The sequence below is a fragment of the Paralichthys olivaceus genome, chromosome 9, assembly GCF_024713975.1.
Source record: "Paralichthys olivaceus isolate ysfri-2021 chromosome 9, ASM2471397v2, whole genome shotgun sequence".
NCBI lineage: Eukaryota > Metazoa > Chordata > Actinopteri > Pleuronectiformes > Paralichthyidae > Paralichthys > Paralichthys olivaceus.
This window is the reverse complement of record NC_091101.1, coordinates 10117775-10140944: the sequence shown is the minus strand read 5'-3', so window position 1 is coordinate 10140944 and position 23170 is coordinate 10117775. Positions and strand designations below refer to the sequence as shown.

Here is a 23170-nt window from a genome sequence, read left to right as displayed (position 1 = left end):
ACAATACAGTGTAGGTGAGAGCAGAGGGGAGAACTACTACAGAACAATGGAAGCATATCACCCAGTGTGCAACGACAGATTAGAGATGATGAACCTTTTTAAAAGAAAGATTGAATTCATTTCACCTGTAAAAAAATATTAGATTTACAATCGTATAGAATTTACCAGTTTATCCAAAAACAAATCCACAAGGCCGATGTGAGAATCCGTGTGAGCCAAGTGGAGCAGGGTTGGAGAGGGCACAGGGGAGCCAAGAATATCTGGAGGTCAAAGTAGCATTTGAGTTCAGGTGACATATTTGGGATTCCTCATCCACATATGACAGCTGTTGCTCAGGCCCTCTAAATGTCTCCTTCTTCTCCTCCATCACTCCTCTTTCATCTTCTTCCCTCCTTCCACACCCTTTCTCTCTTGGTGAGACCACCCAGACTTTCAGCTGCTGCCTCTGCGTTAAAGTCCATCTGTCTGTCCCGTCCTCATGGAGTATTGGCACATGGGTGACGCAGCACATGGCAGCCCCAAGGGCCCCTGTCATACTTTACCCCAGAACGGCCAGGGGTTGGGTGGTGGTGTTGGCGGTGGTGGGTGGGGGCAGCAGTGATGCTAAGCTGACCTTGTATCAGCTGACTGTGACCCTGATCCTCTGTCAGCTGAATCAGGGCTTTCCCCCGGCAGGCCTGTCTGGCTCAGCTGTGTGTGTGCGCTCACATGCACGCCTCTACTCTTACAACTTATCACCAGTTGATTCACGTCAGAGTGCTTGGATCCTGCCAGGTTGACTTTTTAAGAACCAACCCACCCTCCTTACTCCCCCCAACTCTGTCCCTCAGCTGTCAGGAAGGCAGTTGGGAGCTGACGTCTTCCAGGGTTCTCAAGGAACTGATGGTGTCAGGGCACCATCATTCCCGCTCCTTGTCCTCCGTGTCTCTGTCAACAGGAGAGAACTCGGGTATCACTGCATCATTCATAATCTCGCCTGTCGTTGTGTGGCACTACATTATTCATCCACTGCTCTTAACCCTCTGGTACGGTGGCCATGCCTGACTGCCGTGTTGTGGTGCCATGCTGTGCGTGCCGTCGGGGAGTGGTGGTGTGGCGTCGCAGCTCCGAGATTGTTGGGGAAAATGTGTAGAATTCTTTTGTTAAGCCTCAGAACGCTTTTCTCAGCTGACACCCGGCGGAGGAGGAGGAGCACGTGGGGCCATGTGTGTGGAGAGCACTCACACGCTCATGATTTAAAAGCATGTGCTCAAACAGGATCCACACAAACACACCCGCATCACTCATCAATAACAATGTGTCAACCTGTGGTTTACAGTGTGTGTGAAACTGTGTGTGTGTCACAGCAGGCAGATGGTGGTGTGACATGTGTCCATACTCTGGCTCGAGGCAACACAGCTGAGGAAAGAACATCCTCCTCTCCTCTTCCTCTCCTCTCAGGCAAACATATGTTCCCCTCCGACGCGCTCAAGGTTTGGACATGAATGGGCCTGTTAGGCTGTAGTGTGTGCCGCGTTTTCCGCTGCATTGGCTGTGATAGCCCAGAGGCCACCGACATGCACAGAGTAATTACAGACAGCACTGACTGTCTGTCTTCATCTTCTGGGCCTTCTATCTCTCATGGTCACTGGGCTTTCTCTGTGTATTTGTGTGTGTTGTGTGTCTGGTCACTCTCTCTTTTTCAGCTGTCAAACAAGAACAGGTGGAAAGGACCTTAGTTTAAAATACTCATATATTCCCACTCTAAGAAATACTGATAGATGCTATTTCACAAAATTTGTCCGAACTGATAAATCAGAGCATTTCCGTGATACAGTGAAAGTCGAGTATGTGTGTTTCAGGGGAGTGATAAAACGCATGTTGATCAATATACTGATCATTGAGCTCAGGGACCTAAAGGGAACTACAGTCATACATCACAGGCAGCACTGCCACCTCTCTCCTCCTGTCTCCTTCTCACTGTAGAGCGCAGACTTCTCAGGTGTCACAGAGATTGAATGCTGTAATCAGGACTTTAAAACTTCTTACACAAAAAGTCTTATCACCAACTTTACACTCAATAACCTGAATTATGATCTGCCTTCTCGAGTTATAATGTAGTGCTGTGATTGATACCCTGACTCAAACCAGCCTGGCCTTTTCTATTTGCACCATTTAAAGCTCGACGTGATTTTGTTTACTTTTTTCCCTTCCACTGTTTGTATTGGTCACTCGTAATGGACCAAGATTATTTGTTGCTGTTTGCTGCGTTATGTTAATAAAACTTTCATACATTACCTCATCCGTGAACTTGATTTGCTTCTGAGTCTATTCAGGGAGATTTTATTCAGAAATGATCCAACGCTGCTTCATGACATCATCAAACTATGTCTTGTGTTATTATTTTGATTGAGAGACCCCTAGCAACTGAAGTTAAATGTGACCCCCTCGTTCACCTCTTTATATTGTTTGCTGGTTTTACTATATATTTATTGTGTTACTAAGTGATCACAAACAGATTTTTCGATGGCCCAACACTGCCACACATTGAGTCCTGTTTTGACTCCTGCTCCTCCTCCACCATGCTGCTTCTCACTGTTTTTCAGATGCCTCCTGCATGAAAGAAAGCCTTTGATAGGGACATGTGATATGAAAGGGAGTTTTGTGTCTCCACTGTTGCCAATAGGCTTGCTCATTGAGGGAAATGTTGGGTTTGTCCATAATGTCATGAGGTCTTGGTCTTACGATGTAAAGAACCATGAGATGATTTAATGTTGTAATTTGATGCTTAAAATTAAATTGAATTGATATAATACAATTTGACCTATCTGCACAGCCATCTAGTACAATATTATTATAGTATTATGCTTTTGGTTGTATGTAGCATTGATCCATGTTTTAGGGTAAACCAGGTTTAAATGTCATAAAATGTCAAAAACTCTACAATTCTCTTGCAAAGTAGATTGGGGATTTTCCTCAAGATTGATCAGTCGTAATTTTCCTTAAATGTCACCTTGAGGTTAACATTCTCCAGCAGTGGTAAATAATACCAAATACCAAATACCTGCAAAACTAGACACTGAGCTGTGCTTTTTGTTCAGAGCTAATGTGCAAATTTTATCTCATTAAAGCCGTTTTCAGATATGATCTCCATCAATTGTTTGGACAATTGAACCTGGAACATTCTCCAGAGTTTGCCTTTCACATATGAAGAAGACAGCAGGAGATTTTGCGAGTCAGACGTGTTTGCAAAAACAGGAACCTGTCGGGAACATTCATGTGGCTGGGTAGAGGTTTTGCATCTTTTGTGTGTTGGAAACGTCATCAACATGCCCAGTCAATCTGGGACATTTTCCTGCTATATTCCTATATGAGCTCACTCAGACATTCTCAGAGGGACTGTATGTGACAATGCAAATGTCTGAGTCAGTTGCTCGGCACAGCAAAAACGTTTGCATTCTTTTAAACAGTTTCTCTGAAAAAATTCTGGAGAGTGTCGGGAGTTTAGCACATGAAGCTAAGATGGTTGACATGGCGAACAATACTTGAAAAACATCAGTGTGTTAGCGTTGTGAGAATATTTGCATGTTTACATTAGCATTTTGCCTGTTGAAGATGGTAAAGGAAATATTAGAGTCACAGCACTATGGTTGTATGCCTCCACCGACCACTGCCGTTTCTGTGTATATATTTCTACATACTTTATTTCCAGATTCCTATAAAGGTCACTGTGACCTTTACCATTGACAAGTGAAACATAATCACTTTATCTTTGAGTCAGAGTGACAACTGATCAAAATTGGAAGAAACTCACTCAAGCACTGTAGAGACCTCACATTCAAGAGGGCAAACACGTTTTCTGAAGCCACTGTGACTTTGACCTTTGACCCCTGTAATCGAATCAATTCATCATTGAGTCCAAGTGAATTGTAACAGTAAAAAAATTCCTTACATACAGTCCTAATATGTCACATTTACAGTCACTGTGACCTTTATCTTTGGCTACCAACATGAAATTCAAGCTCAAGTAAATGTTTGTGCCAGATGTGAAAGAATTCCCTCCAGAGATACCACATTAAAAGGGGAAAAAAATTGCTTTGTTAGGTCACAGTGACCTTGACCTTTAACCTTTGACCACCAAAATCTAATCTAAGATCACCCTTACTTCCACATGAATATTTGTACCAAATTTAAGGAAATGCCCTCAAGGCATTCTTGAGATATCACGTTCATAGGAATGGGACAGATGGACGTACAACTCGAAATCATAATGCCTCCAGCCACTGGCTCGTCATAAATTATTTAAATAAAATTTCTCATGTTTTGAGAAGTGTCAATAACTTAAAATAGAATAGAACCAAATAAATCGATCAGCTTGTCCCTAGAACTGGCAGATGGATCAATAAATGTCAACTGATTTGCTGCATATTTAGTCTGCAGCCATGTGACCTTTGGCATCAGTGAGTGACTGCAAGTAATATGATAATTATTTTAAAAGGTTTTGCTAACATGTCGGTGGACAAGATGTCAGGGAGTCCAGTATATCACCAGAGAAGGTCCTCTGGGTACCATGAATATTCATTTTGAATATCATGGCAATCCAGTGAGAGGAGTAGTTGGACGAGTGTGAATGAATGGACAGATGACCCACTAACAAACATGCTCTAGAAGAGGAGGGGGGTGCTGCATGTATGATTCCTGCTCTTCTCCCTCATCAGGTGAGAAAAGGTGGGAGCTGCACAGATGCAAACACAGATGCTGGGATGAATATTCATGCAGGCTTGTACCTGTGGTTATGTATTTACACACCAGCATAAAATCATGTTATTCAGTTGCTGCTACAGTCCTGTGGTTACTAAACCGGTGTTTGGTAAGATTTTAGTGAAAATTTAAGTAAATTTAATTTTGGAGATTGCATAGAAATATCATTGGCAGTTTCATCTTTAATGATTTGATTTGTTTTTTATTCTAATGAATAGAACGAACAGTAGCCGTCATTCATCATATACTGTATGTTGTGTCCTCGAGGTTGCTGTCTCCATGACCTTGGCTTCTGGTAGGATGGAGTGATCATTCAGACTGTCAGCAGCGGTCTGACCCTTCTCTCTCACCATAGAGTGACAGTATGTTTGTGATGCCGCTGGACACTACCAGGGCTCTGATGAATGTTCCTGCCCAAGGTCCTGACAGAGATGGAGGGAGATAAAGAGAGGACAAGGGACTGGGGGAAGTGCAGGGGGAGAGCTGATCTTTGGTTACGTTAGATTACACACAGGGAGGACATGGTTGTTGTGAAGCAGATCTCATGCTCCTGTTCTGTTTCAGACTGCTTGTCAGGGTTTGAGTAGTATTGAGTAATGTTCCTCTGAGCCCGACTGACCCAATGGATGTAGCATCAGTGGTGTCGTCCATGATTCTCTGAAGGAATGTTGACTGAATCTCTCAGTCACTGGAGCCAATAAACCTCAAGGTTTGTTGTCACAGGAGGTTGTGTCGAGTCATCCATCTTCATCTGACTATTCAAATACACTTGTGTTTGAATCAATCCTGCAGTCTACACAGGCTACTTGTGTTTTATGTTTACTTTTCACACGTAGAAATGCTAAAGTCTGCTTTAGTCCATTATACCTCAAGTGATTACAGTGATTGTGTACTGAGCTCTGAACGCTGCCGACACAACTGTCACAGTGACTGAACGCATCCTGTGTGCCAATACAGATGGAGGAATGATGATGTTGCTGATCTGTTATTGTTGTGCTTTCACTTTGTGGGTTGTGTGAACTTTGACATTAAGGTTGACCCTGGGTGGAGTTGTTAACATATATAAATATATTTTTACACAAGTTTTTGGGGGGTTACCCATTGGGTATCCGTGGTACCGGACCTGTTGCAAAAACTTCAGTCCTACTGCTGAACATGTGTTGTCACAAAATAGTCTTCTAATAAGTTGCTCCTGTAATAGTCTTATGAATACACAGCCTTTATGGCAGAACTCCTCCACTTTGGATTGTCAATATTAGATTGTGAAAATGTAAGTTCTTTATTCCAATTGAATAAGAAGCTTAATTACTGTGACTAGGTTGAAAAGACATGATTTAAACCTGGTGAAATCTTTCTACATGAGATCCCTGTGTCCAGAATTCATTCAGTTCATTATTATAACTGAAGATGTGTGGACATGTGAGTAGAAACAACACAAAACTTTAGAAAAGCAAACCTGTGTTAGAAAGCAACAGATTTTTTCCTCTGATAATTCATGGCCTTTGCTTTGCTTCCCCTTTGAGTCTTTGCCCTACTCCCCTCACTCGTCACCACCAATCTCCCAGCATCCCTTGTGACTGGAGCTCCCGGCGGGCTCTTCCCCAGGGCTGTCAGATCAGGGGCAGAAATAGCAGCAGCCCTATCAGTCCCCCGAGGGATGCTGGCAGCCTCTCTGACCCCAGCCCTCTTCTCATCACCTGTCTGCTGGAGGCTGTATTCTCCCGGTGCACTCGCCACTGATTTGGAGTCAGTGGATTACACCTGTAGTCTGGTGGCTAACATTGGAGGAATGACTCAACACCTCAGAATGGGGGTTGGGATGCAGGGTTGTTCGAGAGGTTCCTAATAGGATGGGGAGAGCTTGGCTGCCTTCAATGAGAACAACCACTCTGACACAATTAGACAGAGTTACGTAATGCTTCAGCTCCTGAGCTGATTGTGTACCTGGATCCTCTGCTCCGTCATGGCCTTTTTGTCATGTGGGTTCAACAAGTTACATAAGCATCTCATTAATTAGAAGCTACTTGTTGGAAAATACCTCGCCTCTGCTTTGAAGACTACACTCCTGTATAACAATGCCAGAGGTTTGTTTTGATCCAATTTAGAAGGTCTGCATTGTAATAAATGTTGTGTGTTTCGACTAGGTGTTGGCACAGAGGCAGTCAGACATACCTGTTGGGATCAGTGTTGCTCCTTTGGTTTTAATAGACTGCCTTCCTTTATCACACATAGAGAAAAACTCAGTTTGAAGGGAGTGTCATTATTGGGACCAGTAGCACTTATCAGGCAGGGCAGTGTGTCCCAGCGGAGCTGCCAGCATTGTGGGTAAAACAATGAACTAACAGAGACTTGAGTGTGGGAGATTGGGAGTGGGAATTAATCATGCCTGCATATTTCCATTGCCCACAGTTCTGTTTTGTTCAGGAAAGTAAACAAGTGCACTCATGCAAACATTTCCTTCTGCTCTCATGGATGTATGCCCTCACACTGAGCCTACACCGTGCGTATAATGCGGTCGGGCTCGGATAATGCAAAGGCTTCTCAGACTTTTTTAAGTGCCGAGAGTCCTTTGAGATTAGCCCAGTGAAAGGGAATCAGAAGGATGAAGCAGGATATGTCATTACACCCCTTCCTCCAAGTGTAGGATCGCTCAGATGCTCCTTCAAGAAGGGGCTGAATAAGAGACGTTGGGAGCCTGGTTGCAGGAGAATTTATTGCCACAAGGAGAAGATGAACTACTAAAGAGCCTGTAACAGCCTAAGAAGTCTTAGAAACATTTCCCTCACTCGTTTAAGATCAAATGAATTACTTTGACCTTAACACCTTGTGATTGCATTTATTCCATTAGCCTACTGATAAAGCTGCATGTGAGAAATTCCCTTCCTGACAATGTGAAATCAATGACATGTAGTCTAATGCATAATTAGGTAAGGGGATCCATCCACTCTCTGACATGATGCAGCAGTGTGTGTGTCTGTGTGTGTCTGTGTAATTGTGTTAGCGCAAATGAGTATGCGATAAATAGAGAAAGTGCGAGCGAAAGCCTGGAGCTTACCCAGCTTACATACTGTAGGTGTTAGACCTCCGTTTCACAAGAAGTGTTAACAGAGCTATTCACTGATCTCATCGTGTGAACTGCACACGGTCTCTAGTGTATCATATCGCTGCATTCATTGGAGAAATGTTGGGAAATTAAAATCTGTTTTGTTAAGATTAATGGGAGAAACCGTTGTCTTATCAGGTTCACATCTGTGTAATGATAGATACCAATATCACTTTATTACAATGCAATGCACTTTATCTGTTTCAGATATTATGATATGCCAGAATATACATTTCTATATATGTATTCCAATCACTGGATGGTACTGGAACCTTACCTGCTCCATGTTAGTTTATAGGACATGGACCGAACTAAAAGCACACATGGAATATATTTTTCTCAGAGATGGTTTCTGTCACTTTACATTGGTTTGTTCTTATCACACTGATGTTGGTTCAAGTGCTTATGTTTCTAATAAGTTTGCTTCTAAATAGTTGTTTGATACTAAAAACTGGGATCAACTTAATGATTGACAGCTGAGGCTAACTTGCGATTGGTCGAACACGTGTATTGACGGGACATTAGTTACCACTGCTCCAACCCCTGATCGCTACTGCGCAGACTCTGACTCCAAATGCACAAGCTTGTGTCGGCATATTTAAAGTTTTGGCCTCACTTCTGGATGGTGGGAGGAAGTGGAGATGTGTCATCCATCTTTATATATAGTCTGTGTTACAGACTAATGTTTATAGCTCTGTCCTTGACTATTTCATTAGGAGAAGTTCACATTTTAACAACACAACTTGTTGCCAGACAAACTAATTAGTCCTCATCGTAAAAGCCAAGTGAAACCTTGTGTTTCTTTGTAAGCTGAACACAAAGCAGTTTATAATGTATGTTTTTTTTTCATTGCAGAATATTAAATGTTTATTTTTCTATCATCATCAAGGGTCGACCGGTGGTGAGCGGAGCTCTGGGCCGATCCGGTGCCAACGATGTCGGGAAATCTGTAAAGGAGAGGTGGTGCGAGTCCAAGAGACCCACTTTCACGTCAAGTGCTTCACCTGCACCGGTAAGAAACGGCAACTCGATCCCACAACACAGCAAACATTAGAGTTGACAAACAGCTGTAGTGATCAGACAAAACGAGTGTTGTCTCGCTAAGTCCTCAGGCCTGGGTGGCTCTGGTCGGAAATGTTAAACGTGGGACTCAGGTTCCAGTGGTAGAATGCAAACAAACTATCTTGGTCTTTACAAATACACACACACTGACACATATACTCAGCGTGCCCTCATTCATCCGTCTCCTACTGTACACACTGAGTGCTACTATTAGCCCACAGTGGGGATTGGAGAGGATCAGAGGTGCGTTGCAGGGGACTTATGCTCCTGCTAAGTTAGCTTGTTATTGCCCTGCCAGCTCGGAGCGGATTTTCCCTTGTATGCTATGGTCTAATGAGACTATCTTCACCAGCTTTGCAGCGCTACAGGTGAGCAGGTGGGCAAGTGACCTAAAGTGGTGTCACTGTGGGAAATACATGTCCAAGAAATAAAACTTGATTAGAAATAACAATGGACCTCTGTGACCAAGATGGCAAAGGTTAAAATAACTTGAACTTCAAATCAACCTTTGCTCACATTTGTGTATTTTGTATGCAAAATGTATTTCATGCTGCGAGTTGTTGGTGTGACTATCAGAGTAAATTATAGGAATCTGGTGGATGAGATGATCTTTTGTTTTGATTCAGCGAGGAAAAACGTTTGAAATAATAACTTAGGGTCCTTTGTGAGCACAGAGCTAACGTTCAAAATTGCTGACATTTGCACAGAGTTAAACGCCGGTCTGAAAGGGGCTCATGACAGTCATGTATCTGAGCTTTGCAAATTGTGAATCAAAGAATTGAGAAATGTTATTTGTCATGCTGCTATGTGGCCTGAAGCAAGTGTTCGCGTGCTATTTCTAAAGGAAGGAGAGTCATGGGATGCTTTTCAGATGAGTTTGAAAAAAACGTGATGACATGTGGACTCAACAGCCATCTTTAAAGAATGGTTGGTTTGTTTTCAGTGAATCATATGTTTGCTTGAAATTTAACACACATCCAGATAACCCTTGTGCATACATACTAAAAAAAACAGGTTTACAGCTTTATATCAAATAGATACTACAGACTTAAATGTGTTTTTGAGCTGTAAAATAAATAGCATGTCTGTTTATTGATGAAATCCGTGCTGGTTTTAATATCACATTTATTACCAAAGGTATTCAAATCTACATTTATGGGTTAAACATAACGCTATCTAGGGTTTTAAACCATTTTGGACCTTAAGGGCCAATTCTTATGTAGAGACCAACATTTGGGATGTCACTACATAATAACATTTATATGTATTTAAAGAAGTTAACGCCCTTTAACAAAAGATACACGTTCACCCTGCCTCCAGCGTCCGCTCATGAGTGGGAATCCTGAAAGCTGAGCTAATTTTTTGATCTACGTTGAACCCTAAACCACTCCATCATCTACCATTCACGGACATCCACCGTCCTATCCTGCCCCTCGCCTGTCTCTCACACCGCTGGCAGAGACAGGTGCCTGGGCCAGCAGGTGGAAAAGCTCGAGACCACTGGTCCACTTAAACACTTTAGCCCCAGCTCTCTCTGCACTTGCTGCCTGCGTGGTGTTTCAAATTGCTCAAGACGACCGTGGAATGACATTTCTGTCGCAAAAGTGTGTGTGCTGCTACTGGAGTCGTCGCTTGACACCTTAGACAACTTAGCTCTAGCAAGCTGTGTTATGATGTCTGTGTGTGAAGTATACTCAAAAATATTTTAACAATAACAAAACTGTTAAAAATTATCTATTATTTTATTTTATGCTTTTTAGGGCCAATTTTGTGTTTTTTTCACAGTGTTTTTGTGTAATTTATTGAAATGTATAATTCAGTCCCATATGAAGTATTATAATCTTTGGAAGTTTTTTCTCCACTTGTTTGTGGATAAAACTTAAAAATGACTCAGTCACTGTGGGCTTTTTTCAAAGCTGTTTTTTTTCAATAATTTAAGTCTTCAGCAGCTGTTGGAGGAGAAGAAGCTGAGTGAGTTGGGTTTGTGTCATTGTATGAGCATCACTCCACTGTCGTTCAGCACTGAGCTGTTCTACACTCAAACTCACTGAAGTCTATTCATTGGAGGCTTGTTGTTGTTACATGTTCCCTACGTGTCGCCACAACACATGAAAACACAAGCTCATAGAGCGCAAATACACACATGCATACGAGCGTGCGCAGCCATACGTGCATGCATGCTCGCTGTGAGTTGTGAGGGGTTGCTGTGGTAACGGTGTGAAGGGGGCACCCGGGCCCTGGTTGGTGGATATTCTCAGCATCTCTATGGTGCTATTACCCAATCAGAAGGCTGTATTCTGTGCCCTGGAGAAAAAGGGTGTGTGCGTGGGGGGGTGAACACAGGAAGCGAGCAGACAGGAGGAGAAGAAGAAGGGGGATGGGGGTGCTGTTTGTCGCCTAAACATTACATCATCACTCGAATGTAACACTAGTCTGCCTCTCCTCTTCCTCTCAGCCTCTTCGCTCGCAGCCTCGTTAAAGTAATGGAAAACTGTCATTGACCAGCATCACGTTAAACACACCTATCAGACAGCCCTCCCCCCTCTCCTCTTCCAGAGAGCTCTCCTCTTCCCATGAGGCAACGGGGCGTTATTGTGCGGCCAGGCTCTGCCACATCCCTGCCCATAATGTGCTCTCCTGCATGGGCCTCTGCACAGCCAGCAGTTTTCCAAAGCTTTTATTGTAAACCCACGCTCAGGCACACAAACGTGTTGCATGTTGTTTTGAACTTCATAAACTCCATCAACTCTGTTTTGTCTGTGTCACTATTGTCTGCTTATCACCAGCTCCTCTTGTATATTTTCTGAGGCTGAGTAGCAGGATTACTCTATTTTCTATCTCTCTTTTTTGCTTTTCTTTCAGTTTTTCTCCCTCTCCCTCAGTTTTTTTTGTCGCTCCCTCCCCTCCTTCTTTCCTGGTGACAGTCACCCAAGCATGAAATCAATTTCTCATCTCAGGACAGGATGACATTGGCATGCAGGGTGTGCGATTTGGAGGCTAATGGCTAAACTGTATTATACAGTCGCACCAGAGTGACAATCCACTGTCACCTGTCAATTGTCTTATCTGTCTGATGTGTTTATAAACTCTGTGATTGGGGTGTGTGTCAGCATTTGATTTCCTTCTTGGGGATCAGCATGTCTACCCAGGTTACTGACCTTGACCAATGATATTGTGTCCTCCACAGTTCATTCATGCATGGTTTTTTTCACCATGACATAAAATCTTAGTTATTTCCCCCTTTTTCCTTCCTCTCCTCTTTTTTCTTTCCTTATTTCTGTCTCCTTTTTTCTCAAAAGGGCTGACTCTGCCCCACACGATAGATCACTTTAACTAAAGCAGATACTCTGTGAGCGCACACGTTCACTTAGCATGTAAAAAACACCTACATCCATCGTGTCTGCTCTTTCTAAAGCCACATCGCCTTCCGGATGCCACATTATCATAATTTCCCTCTCATGCATTAGTCAGAAGAAGAACAGATCACTAATCATGTGCGTTTAACCTCCCATTTGAACCCATTATACAGCAGCTGATCATAATATGAAAAAAAAAGCAGCCAAGCAATCAACTCAGAAGTCTGTGGAAAAAGCTGGAGACAGAAGCCGTCTCACAGCTTGATGCATCAACTCCAGACACAGAGAAGGCAGTGGGGGTGCATTTTGTGATTTTATGTAGATCCCGTAGCACTTCTCAGTGAAGCAACGGGCTGGTGGCGTACGGACGATGTGGTGTTGTATTACCAACAGACAGGCTGACTCGTGCATACTGGCCCAATGACATAGTGACCACACTTACCCGGCCTCTGAAGCATAATAGGAGCTTGTGGATTCCAGCAGACACGGCCAGGTCTGTCAGCGGCACGAGTGCAAAGCTTATTCGCTTAAACCGAAGGCAATATAGACACGTGTCTCCTGTGCAAGTTGGCTCACATGCTTAAAAAACACAGAGGCAGAGATATGTGAACTCCCAAGCACCCTAGACAGAAAAGATCATGTCTTATAAAACAGTTCTAAGGGGAGTTTTCTCACAAGGGCTCGTGCATCGTTCTCTCTTCCTCCCTGGACCTGTTTCCATCAGTCCAGCCTCCCTTTGGATGCTATTAGCCCCCATCACTCATCATCACTGTTAATAACATGAACCCACTGTGCTGTACAGCATTTCTGAAGGGGGGGGGGGGGTGGATAGAGGGGAACAGTGGGAGGAAGAGAGGGAGAAGACAAATAGTATGAAGAATAAAGAGAAAAAAGAAAGGCAGAGAGGTTATGAGGAGAAACAGACAGAAAGACACAGCATAGAGAGAAAAAGTGGGGGGTTACAGGGAAAGGGGAGCTTCCTGTAGCTATAGCAACCGCTGGTACGCTGGTCCAATCACCACACCAGTGCCTGGTTGCTAGGGAGAGATTCCAACAGACAGAGAAGGGAGCTCGGAGGGCAGCAGTGCTTTTACCCGACAACTCTCCAGGATCCAGGACAGATGACAGGGATTATTCCTCCGCTTGTGTCTCTGAAGCACCACCGTCCAGAGGGATTTTCACACGCCGATGCCCTGCCTATTGTCTTTAAGTGTCTGTGTGTGTCTGTGTGTGTGTGTGTGTGTGTGCCACGGTGAGTTGGAGCAAGTGTCTCGCTCAGCGAAGGAATGATTTCTGAATGATAAAGAGGATCATTAAGTGACAAACCATGCTGTGTTGAACAAACACACATGCACACACCAAACCAGTGCATGTGTACACAGATCCAGAGGTGCACAAGGCCCCATCTCTGACAGTGTGGTTATCTCTGTGTGTCTTTGATCTCATTGACGCCTACCTTCCCCTCAGCTGAGTCTCTTATCAGCCCTCAGAGGGTTAAAAGCTGAAGGCCTCAGCAGCAGGGCTGGTCTGCTGGTATGAATGGACTCCACTGGGCAACCATCTGTCTCCATCAGCCACCATAGCCAAATGCTGGGGTAACCCTGTCACTCATGCACTATTTCTCTCTGCTTTAGCCTTTAGCTGCCCCGCTCTCCCGCTCTCTCCCCTCTTGCTCTTTTCTACAATCACATCTCCTTATGCCTTGTGTCACTGTTCTTCTTTTAGCTGTGCGATGGCAGTGTCAGCTATTACCTTTGGGTCCTTTTGGTCCCCTATTGGTCCCCAGAGGATGAACTCTATTTGAAATGTTTATACAAAATATTTGAAAAAAAATATTTGAAATGAAATTAAAATATAAGGCAATACAATCTAGTACATAATTTAATAATCCCCAGATGATGAATTCTAATTACTTTGTTTAACCACTGACATTTGCTGTTGTGATGGCACCAAGTCAAAGTTTCTGTAAATCAGTACAATAGGTTGACATCAACATGAGGGATTGACACAGCTTTAACTTTCATGGTCCCCAGACAATACATCCAACTGTCTTTCATCAATCCTTTGACCCCTTCGTATGGCGACACCAGCAAGTAAACTTCTTTGATTCATAACAAAATGTGTTTATATCTATTGAATGGATTTGCATGAAATTTGGTGCAGGCAGACGTCTTAGTTTCAAAGTGGAATTATGACATGACATTTGGTAATTTTAGATAATTTGGCATTCATGAGGTTTATTGCAATGACTTTGATGATATATTACCTTTTCAACTGTTGCGTTATCAGGTCTATACTGTATTTATCAATCCATTAAACTAAGCTAAACTTAACTAAACTAAACCAAACTAATGAAATGTAAGTCCTCCATAGTGCTCATTGTCAGATGTTACTTTGTCAGGATAAACATGTTGCTGTCATTGGCATTTATCTCAGAGCACCAGGTCAGCTTGAACAGGTTCACAGGGCTGCTGCAGTGAGGACTGGAGGACTTTTGTTTCTCTTCCTGTCCGTCTGACCATTTCTTATCCCACCCTGCGTTTGGCACAACCTGTGAAAACACATTATTTACTCTTGGAGTGTTTCCTCTGGTCGGAGGGGCTTCAAACCAGGGGGCAGGGGGAGCTCAGAGGAGCCCAGGCCCCATGTTGGTAGCGCAGATGTGGGGGTGAATAGGTGAGCACCTCCCCTGCTGAAACTTGTCACTGCTCTGCTACATACAGTATGTGTCCCCTATGTTAGATTGTATGTAGCTGCCTCTATTACCCTGAAAAAAGCTAAAAATTAGCATAATGTTGACAGCAGCACTAAAACCATTAGGATATGCAAAAGGGCTGCGCTGACGAACTGTACAAAGCATGTCCATTTACCTAATAGCACACGATGAAGACCTAACAGTATCATAATGAGCTGAGGGAGAGAGGGGAGACTGGAAGAAAGGGGAGGTTGCATGGAGGTGCGCGCTGTGATAGTGAGAACAGACGATGCAAATTAAGATTAAGTGGACATCATTTGCTTCAGAGCCACAAAGACTTGGAATCCGTCTTGAAACGAAAGGACAGAGAAAGAGAAGGGGAGGAGGGGGCAGGGGTGTCAGGACTATTTTGAGGTTCTGGCCCGGGCCGACTTTGAGATGGGAATTTTAATTGCGTCTGTTGGCTGGAGATAAATACCCAATCATGCAGACCCCCTGTGGGTGTCTAATCAGTGTGGTTCTAATGACCACAGCTGCAGGCACTAGCATACATGCTAGCCTCTAATCATCAGACTTATAATCTTTAGATGTTAACTTCCTGTGATGCCAAAAAAAAAATCCCAATTCCTCAAGGAGAATCAGTATCTTGTCGTTTCTCTCATTAGAGCTACATTCACGGAAAGATCATAAAATGAGCAAACAGATGAAATGAAGTCTTTCAGTTCAGTCTTTTAAAGCTGATTATGTTTAGTTTAGGATGATGTGTCTCTGTAACATTAATTTCTCATTCAAACAAATCTTTTCATTATTGAAATTCTACATAGCTATGATTTGTGCGTGCTTTCCCACGAGAAGCAACAGTATAAATCCCTGAAAGTCAATCATGGGCCAGCGAAACCAACTCTTCTGAATCTACATCGGTTGTATTGGGCTGTTGTTTTTATGGGTGGGTGTCCGCATCATGTGGTGCTGGTTGTGTGGCTGCAACCAAAACCTTTCTTCTCAGGGCCAAGCTAAACCACATCTCTGGAGCAGCGGAGGAGACACTGAGTTTCAACCCAACTCCACCCTCTGTGCTGGCAGCTGCAACATGTGGAGGGATACGTTTAAAGCTTCTGCTTGATGGTTAGGACTGAAGGGAGTGAAGCTGAAAACTAGAGGGCTTGGTTGAAAGCAGGATTCAAAAATTGGAGGCTCTTTGAGGGAGATTTGAAGAATGTAATGTAAAAGTTTGCTCAGTCAATCTTCCCTTCATTGCTTTATTATTACTGAATTAATATTGCACTATTATTTTTTCTGGCAGATAAATTACAAGTCACTTTGCAACTGTTCAATTAAAACATTTAATGCTTCATAACCTAAGGTGAATGCCGTTCTCTAGATTGTGATGATGTATTTTTTTATTTGTGAATAGGCAATTTTTTTTTCTTTTGGAAAATCTGTTCGGGGGGGGGGGGGGGGGGGGTGCAGCAGGCAGATGCCGGATGTAAAATATAATTTCTGCTGCGGAGAGCACGTGTTTTTGTTTATAGCACATTGAGACTTCAGCTCTCTTGACATCTTCATCTTTGTCGTCTCGGGTGTGGCTCTGCTTTTTCATCCGAAGATATGATAAGGTTTCTTTTTTTAAATTTCTGCATTTGCATTTTCCCCCCACTTGCTTGTAGTGAATCCAACGGGGGATCCCCTGCTGTGTGCTCACATCGGATTCTGCTGACTTGAAACCAGGGGGCCAGGTAGAGAAAGTCCGCAGAAAGTCTGCAGGCTCTCTCTCCGACATTTGCGCTCACGCATACACCTCCGGAGTTCAGTGCATGTCTGAAAACAGCTTACTATATTTATAAATACATTTCATAGGGTATTATTATGTACTGTCAATGCCGTTAATCAGATCTGAGAATTATTTTAGGGTTTTACCCACATTAAGTAAAAAGTTAAAAAGTAAAAATTTGACTCTAGTGCTTCTCACAAACACATGAAATGTGAAGTTATCATTCCTGAAACATTTGGTATTTACAGCCACCAGTTTAATCACACCCCATCATTCATATTGGGACCTGGCTGTCTCTAGGGCAACTGTGGAAGGTTTACGTCTCCTATAGCAACTGAGGAAGGGGGACGTCCTTTGCGCTGCATCCATCCAATCATCCAGTCAAAAGAAAACAATGCGATAAGCGTTAACAGGTGAACCATCCAGCCGGAGCAGGTCCAGTCGGTCGGCTGTGATGTGGTCAAGCGTCTGAATGCTAATGAAGTGCATTAGGCTAATTGTGCAGTCATTTGAAAATTAGTCCGAGCACAGATTAAAAAGAGAGAGAGAGAGAGAGAGAGAGAGGGGAAAAAATCATAGTGGTATATCTGACCTCAATTTAGTTTTCCACAAATTATTGTTTTCGTTAAATGAACACTATGAAGCATTTCTTGTCACATGATTTTTTTTCATCGCCAAGAGCTCAGTATATGTGGAAATATTTAGTCCTCCATTCCCTTTTTCCATTAAGGCATCAGATATCCTGTGATTTGGGTTTCTGGTTAGAGCCTGAGTTAGTCTGGTTCAAACTGCAGCAGAGCCACTTTTTCAAGCTGTGTGCCATTGTTCAGCAGATCTGGAAATGTGGTCGTCACATGCGCACACTCACATGCATGTGCACAAACACACACACTTTTATAAACAAGCTATTTTAATCTATCGTTTTTCACATTCCTCCCTACTCCTGCACTTCTGCAGACGCCTCGCCTCGAATCCAATGACCCGTCACGATGATAAAGATCCATCATCATATCTCACCATACACACACTGTCTCATTTCATCATCCAATCTCTGCGTACGCTCTGTGCCATCTCATCGGGGATGGATTTATGTGTCTCCGTCCTCCTGTGGGAGCTGAGATTGTTTTGTTTTTAAGTGAGGGCCCATTGATCTTTTATTACGCCATTAAGTCAATATGCTCCACTCATAAACAGCTTGAGATTAAATGAGCTCCTTTGAAGGGTTTATGTGTGTATGCGTGTGTCTGTGTGTGTTTGTGTGTGTCTTTAAATTCGGCCTGCCAGCGAACACTGAAATCTGGTGGCCATAGGGAGCCAAGTATCGCCTGTAGCAGCAGCAGCTCCAGTCAAACATGACCAGTATGAAGCCATGTATCCGCAGTATGTTGTTGATATTCGAGGTTATTCATTCCTCGACAAGCAGAATGAGGATTTGTGTTTATTTACTAATTTAATTAACTGGCGTGTGTTGAGTGTTAATCTCATGAATAACAGTTTTTCTCTGTTGATTATATTTCCATTTTTAATGCTGTGATAATCGTTACTGTTTTGGATTCAGTAAAGAGACCGTTTTCAGGATTGTTTATTTCTTTATAGGGTATGACACTTCATTACAGTCCAACTTTTTGGAAAAAAGAAAAACATGAAATCAGTTGAGGATTCAGACTATATCCATAGTACTACTTTGTCTTTTGAAAACTGTGTTTCAAACTTAAACGATGATCTCTGTCCACACTAGCACCTCGGCTCTGTATCAGTATTAATCCACATCCATATTCACACAACTGAAAACCCATAGCACATGACCACTCACGTACACTGGACAGGCCTGTGCCTGTGTACACATGAAGCACTTTGTTGTTGCTCAAAAACAAAAGTTAATCTCTTATGCATGTAAGCAGTTGTATAAAATGCAGAATTAAACTGAACAACATCTGTTATCAAAAACAACAGGGTCAGCTAGGCTGGTAATTGATTTTCCATGTTGTGTTCTACACTGGGAGATGGAGAGGAGGAGATTTTCTTATCTTTAAACAGAAGCAGGGTGAACCAGCTCAATTCAAATAGCCTCTTTAAAGTCCCCTAGTTTGCACATATCTTCTATCTAAGTCCTACAAATCTAGATCCTTGGGCCTATTTTGTTGCCATTGGACAGAACCAGGCTAGTTGTCCTCATGTTTGTGGTATGTACTGTATGCTAAGTGAAGCTAATCCAACCAATTTTTTGGCTCAATTAAAGTTGGCCCACACTGCTGTGATTGCTCAACCGCTACCAGTGCATAAATGAATATACAGTGTATAACAATATTTGCAGTACTTTTCATTATAATATTTGCAGTACTTTTTAGGTGTATAGTTTATTATATTTTTTTGAACACTTTGAACTTTGAACACAAGTTTTATTTAATTTTCTATATTCTATTTTATTTTTTCTTGTGTAACATTTTGAGCATGACTGAAAGCAAGCGTGTGACCCAAACATTTAATTGCCAGCGACTGCTAAATGGAATTGTTGTGCACATGACAATAAAGTCCTGAATCCTGAATTGAAACTTGGATCTTGAGATGTCAGACTCCACCCTCGCTTTACCTGGCCTTGTAATTGAACATGACTAGCGGCTCAACATGCATTATGCAGATGATGTCACATCACTTCACATTGAGGTCCAGACTTTGGGCTTTTTAACTTTGCTGAACTATTAAATACACAAAAACCTAAACCCACCAAAGGAAGGAGAAAACTGAAAAAAGATCATAGGTCTCCTTTTGACACTATTATAAAACTTAGCTCTTAATGCATGCAGGCACGGATTTGTTTGACACAGCATATGACCTTCATCAGAGCCCTGTGTGTGTCAGCTCACAGCATTTTCTCCAGCCGGAGGTCACAATAACTGTCAACTCTTCCTCTTTGTAACCGCAGAGTGTAGGTAGAAACCAGACACCAGAAACCACATTGGCCACTGATCCGTGAAAATGCCTTTTAGCTATACTGTTACTGTCACTGGAATCCACTCTCAATTACACGGCAAAGTGCTGTAGCACACATTGTTTGCTTAGGGTATACAATATAGAGACACACGCACAAGTGCACAAACTACATGCTCATCTTTCACGTACACAGCAAATGATTTCCGCGTCTCTCCAATTGCTACGTAATGAGCCTGTAGTCGATGTTCTGATGATGCTGGGAACTTGCGTTTGGTTGTTTTGTCTACTTCTTCACATTATTTATCACAAATGACTTTTCCACTGATTATATCATTATATTCTCATCAGAGCAAATTGGCTCAGCACTGTCTGAAGCTGAATAACTTCCCAGCAGCTAACGTGTCAAGACACACACAGCACGAAAAAGCACCAGTGCACATGCACACAAACGTGAAAAGGAGGGTGTTCACTCTGAAAAAACACAAGACATGTGGTCTGAGGCATGTAGTAGTAAGACACTTATTACCACTGAATGTTCAGTTACTGAACTTTATTTTGAGAGCACATGACAGAAGATCTTGATTTGTTTTGACATTTTAATGCCAAAAATACCATTTCTGATACCCACAGATTTTTCCATATGTTTCAACTTTCCTGCTCTCTCTCTCTCCCCCCCCGTTCTCTCCACAGTGTGTAACTGTGATCTTGCACAATCTGGCTTCTTCCAGAAGAAGGGAGAGTACATCTGCACAGCAGACTATCAGCGTCTGTACGGTACACGCTGCGACAGCTGTGACAGCTTCATCACAGGGGAGGTGGTCTCTGCACTGGGACGCACGTACCACCCCAAGTGCTTTGTTTGCAGTGTTTGCAGGTATACACGCACACACACACCACATATATACACTTATGCACACGCTAACAAACACACAATCCTCCATGTGCAAAGCTACAGCTGGTTGGGCAACACAGGGGCAACATGAGCATTATTTGGGATTGTATTTTGCTACATTGAGACAAATTCATCAATTTGCAGCATCCTTTATTCTGTGTGGTTATTATACCGTTGCCAATACTCCATCACATGTTTATCTGTACTGTCCTGTAGTCTGTGACAAATGTCTTACTGGAAAGATGAAGCAGTCGTTTTGCTTAGTCTTGGCACAATCCAAAGAGAGAGAGCTGACCCGGTGTTTCGCACTGTTGGAGTGAGGAGAAGTAGGCCATCCCTCCTCTGACCCCCGTCAGTGTTCACTTTAAGCTGCTCCTGAACAAACTAAGAGTCAGCACCCAGTGTGGCCTCTCTTCCTGTCTCATCGTTTCACTCTCCTTGTCACTCTTTCGAGTTTCATTCAGAAAAAGTCAGATGTGTCATGTGACAAGAATGGTGTGTGGGAACACCTGTCTTGCTCGCGCTCTACCTCACTGTCTGTCTGTGTTTTTGTCCCCATGAGGTTTACATAAGAGTGATCTTATCCTCCCTCCCTCGCTCCAGGAGACTAGTGTTTGCTCGACATTGGCTGATAAACACACAGTCATGCCCAGCAGCCGTGGGCAGAGAAAACTGAACTGACACCAACTGGCCGGAGACAGTCAGTGGAGCAGTCCTGGCGCTGACAGTGATGTGTGTGTGTGTGTGTGTGTGTGTGTGTGTGTGTGTGTGTTTGTGTGTGTGTGTGTGTGTGTGTGTGTGTGTGTGTGCGTGTGTGTGTGTGTGTTTGTGTGTGTGTGTGTGTGTGTGTATGTGTGTGTGTGTGTGTGTGTGTGTGTGTGTGTGTGTGTGTGTGTGTGTGTGTGTGTGTGTGTGTGTCAGCTTATGTGGAAGAGACAGCAAGGTGCCGAAGGGTGAATCTCCTCCTTCCTGCTCTGACTGCCCTCTGTCACATCCCTCACAGCCCTTTCTTGTGCTGCCTCTCATTTTTCCCCTTCATCCTCCCCTCCTGTCTTTCTTCTCCTCCTCTTCATCTACCTCCTCATTATTCCTGTCATCATCTTCCTACTCTTAATCATCATCATCCCACCTCCTTCCTTTACGTCTCCATCATCGTCCCTCTTTTCTCTTTGTCATCACAGCCTCAGCTCCTAACGAAGGCAGAAAGCAAGTTTTACTTTTCCCTCTGTGTTTTGAAGAAGCAGCGGTGATCAAAGCCATAGGGCATATCTCTAAACCCAGAAATAGTTTCACTCCTGTAGACAGTTAAAAAAAAAGCAGGCATTAAATATGTAAACAGAGTGAATTTTTAAAGCGCTGAGAAAGGCTGACAAGGCAAGCGGGTCTTGAGGGAGTAAGGGCAGCACACAGGTAAAGACAGGTCAAATACAGACCTTACTCACTTTTCTGCACCATCATGATGTTTTGTGCCCTCGGTTTGAGCTGCAGACTGCGATAGCTACGATCACGCACTCAGATATGTAAAAGATTTAGCATGTCATGGTTGAAAGTACACGCGGATACAAACCTCGAAAAAACAAACTCGGTCTGCTCTGTTTTTCTATGTTTAGCTTTTTCGAAAAACAACTGAAGGGCTGAATTCAAAATGCACCCTTAATAGAAAATATCTTATTCGATTTAAATATACTTTATATAATCTCAATATCAATTTCACTAGAGACATGATCCTTTCAGTGTTCACCAGATTCAGATTTTGGTGGTCAAAGGTCACTGTGTCCTTTTTTTTGAACAAAGATTCATACAACGTATATATTCACTCTTCGTATGAAATTGGAATAACTTGGCTGGTGGTTGGAGTCTCTGGACGCTCAGCATATGTTAACTCAAACTTTGGCTCAGATTTTGGGACATCTGTCCTCCACAGAGCATCTGATGCCCGGGGTCTGTAAGAGTGTTGTGACAAGAAGCAGTAAAACCAGAGTTTTATTTGTTGTATAATTTGTGAGATGCTGAAATGTTGCTGCACACTTGTTTGTCCTTTCTGTTTTATGCATGGTTGTCCCTAAAATTAGAAATCACACACACACACACACACACACACACTCTCATGTCTTCAGAGGGAATTACATTGACTGACATAGATTTTCTGGAGAATTACTCTAACCTTAAACATTAGTGTTACTAGTTGCCTAAATACCCATACCTTAACCTAAACAAAACCTTAACCCAAACCTAACCCTAACCCTAACCCTAACCTAACCTAACCCAAACCTTACCTAACATTAACCTAAATGTAACCTTACTTTACTTTACCTTACTTAACCTTAACCCTAACCTAACTCTAACCCTAACCGTAAACATGTTGTCACCTTAATTTTCAATGATCTGCATTATACTTGATTTTGTCACTTAATCTTGATTTTTGTCCCCATAATGTGACTGTAAACAGATTTATGTCCCTTCTATATTAGTAATACTGGGACCCCAAACACACATTCAGACAGAATCTGATGTTCTAAGGCCTCCACAGTTGCACTGTATACATTGCCCAAGCCTTTACCCCTGCATGTGTCTGTACATCTCTCAGTGTGTTCTGCTCTCCTGTGAGCTCTGCTGGAGA

At 42.9% G+C, this 23170-nt stretch overlaps 1 protein-coding gene across 4 annotated transcripts in view; it reads left to right on the top strand.

The window, feature by feature from the left end:
- Positions 1-23170, top strand: part of ablim3 (actin binding LIM protein family, member 3) — a 47692-nt gene that overhangs the window by 2873 nt on the left and 21649 nt on the right. For all 4 annotated transcript variants that reach the window (XM_069531714.1, XM_069531713.1, XM_020107057.2 and 1 more), the window contains exons 2-3: positions 8733-8855; positions 20349-20532. In XM_069531714.1, coding sequence (XP_069387815.1) covers positions 8733-8855; positions 20349-20532 — 307 coding nt within the window. The remainder of the gene's footprint in view (positions 1-8732; positions 8856-20348; positions 20533-23170) is intronic.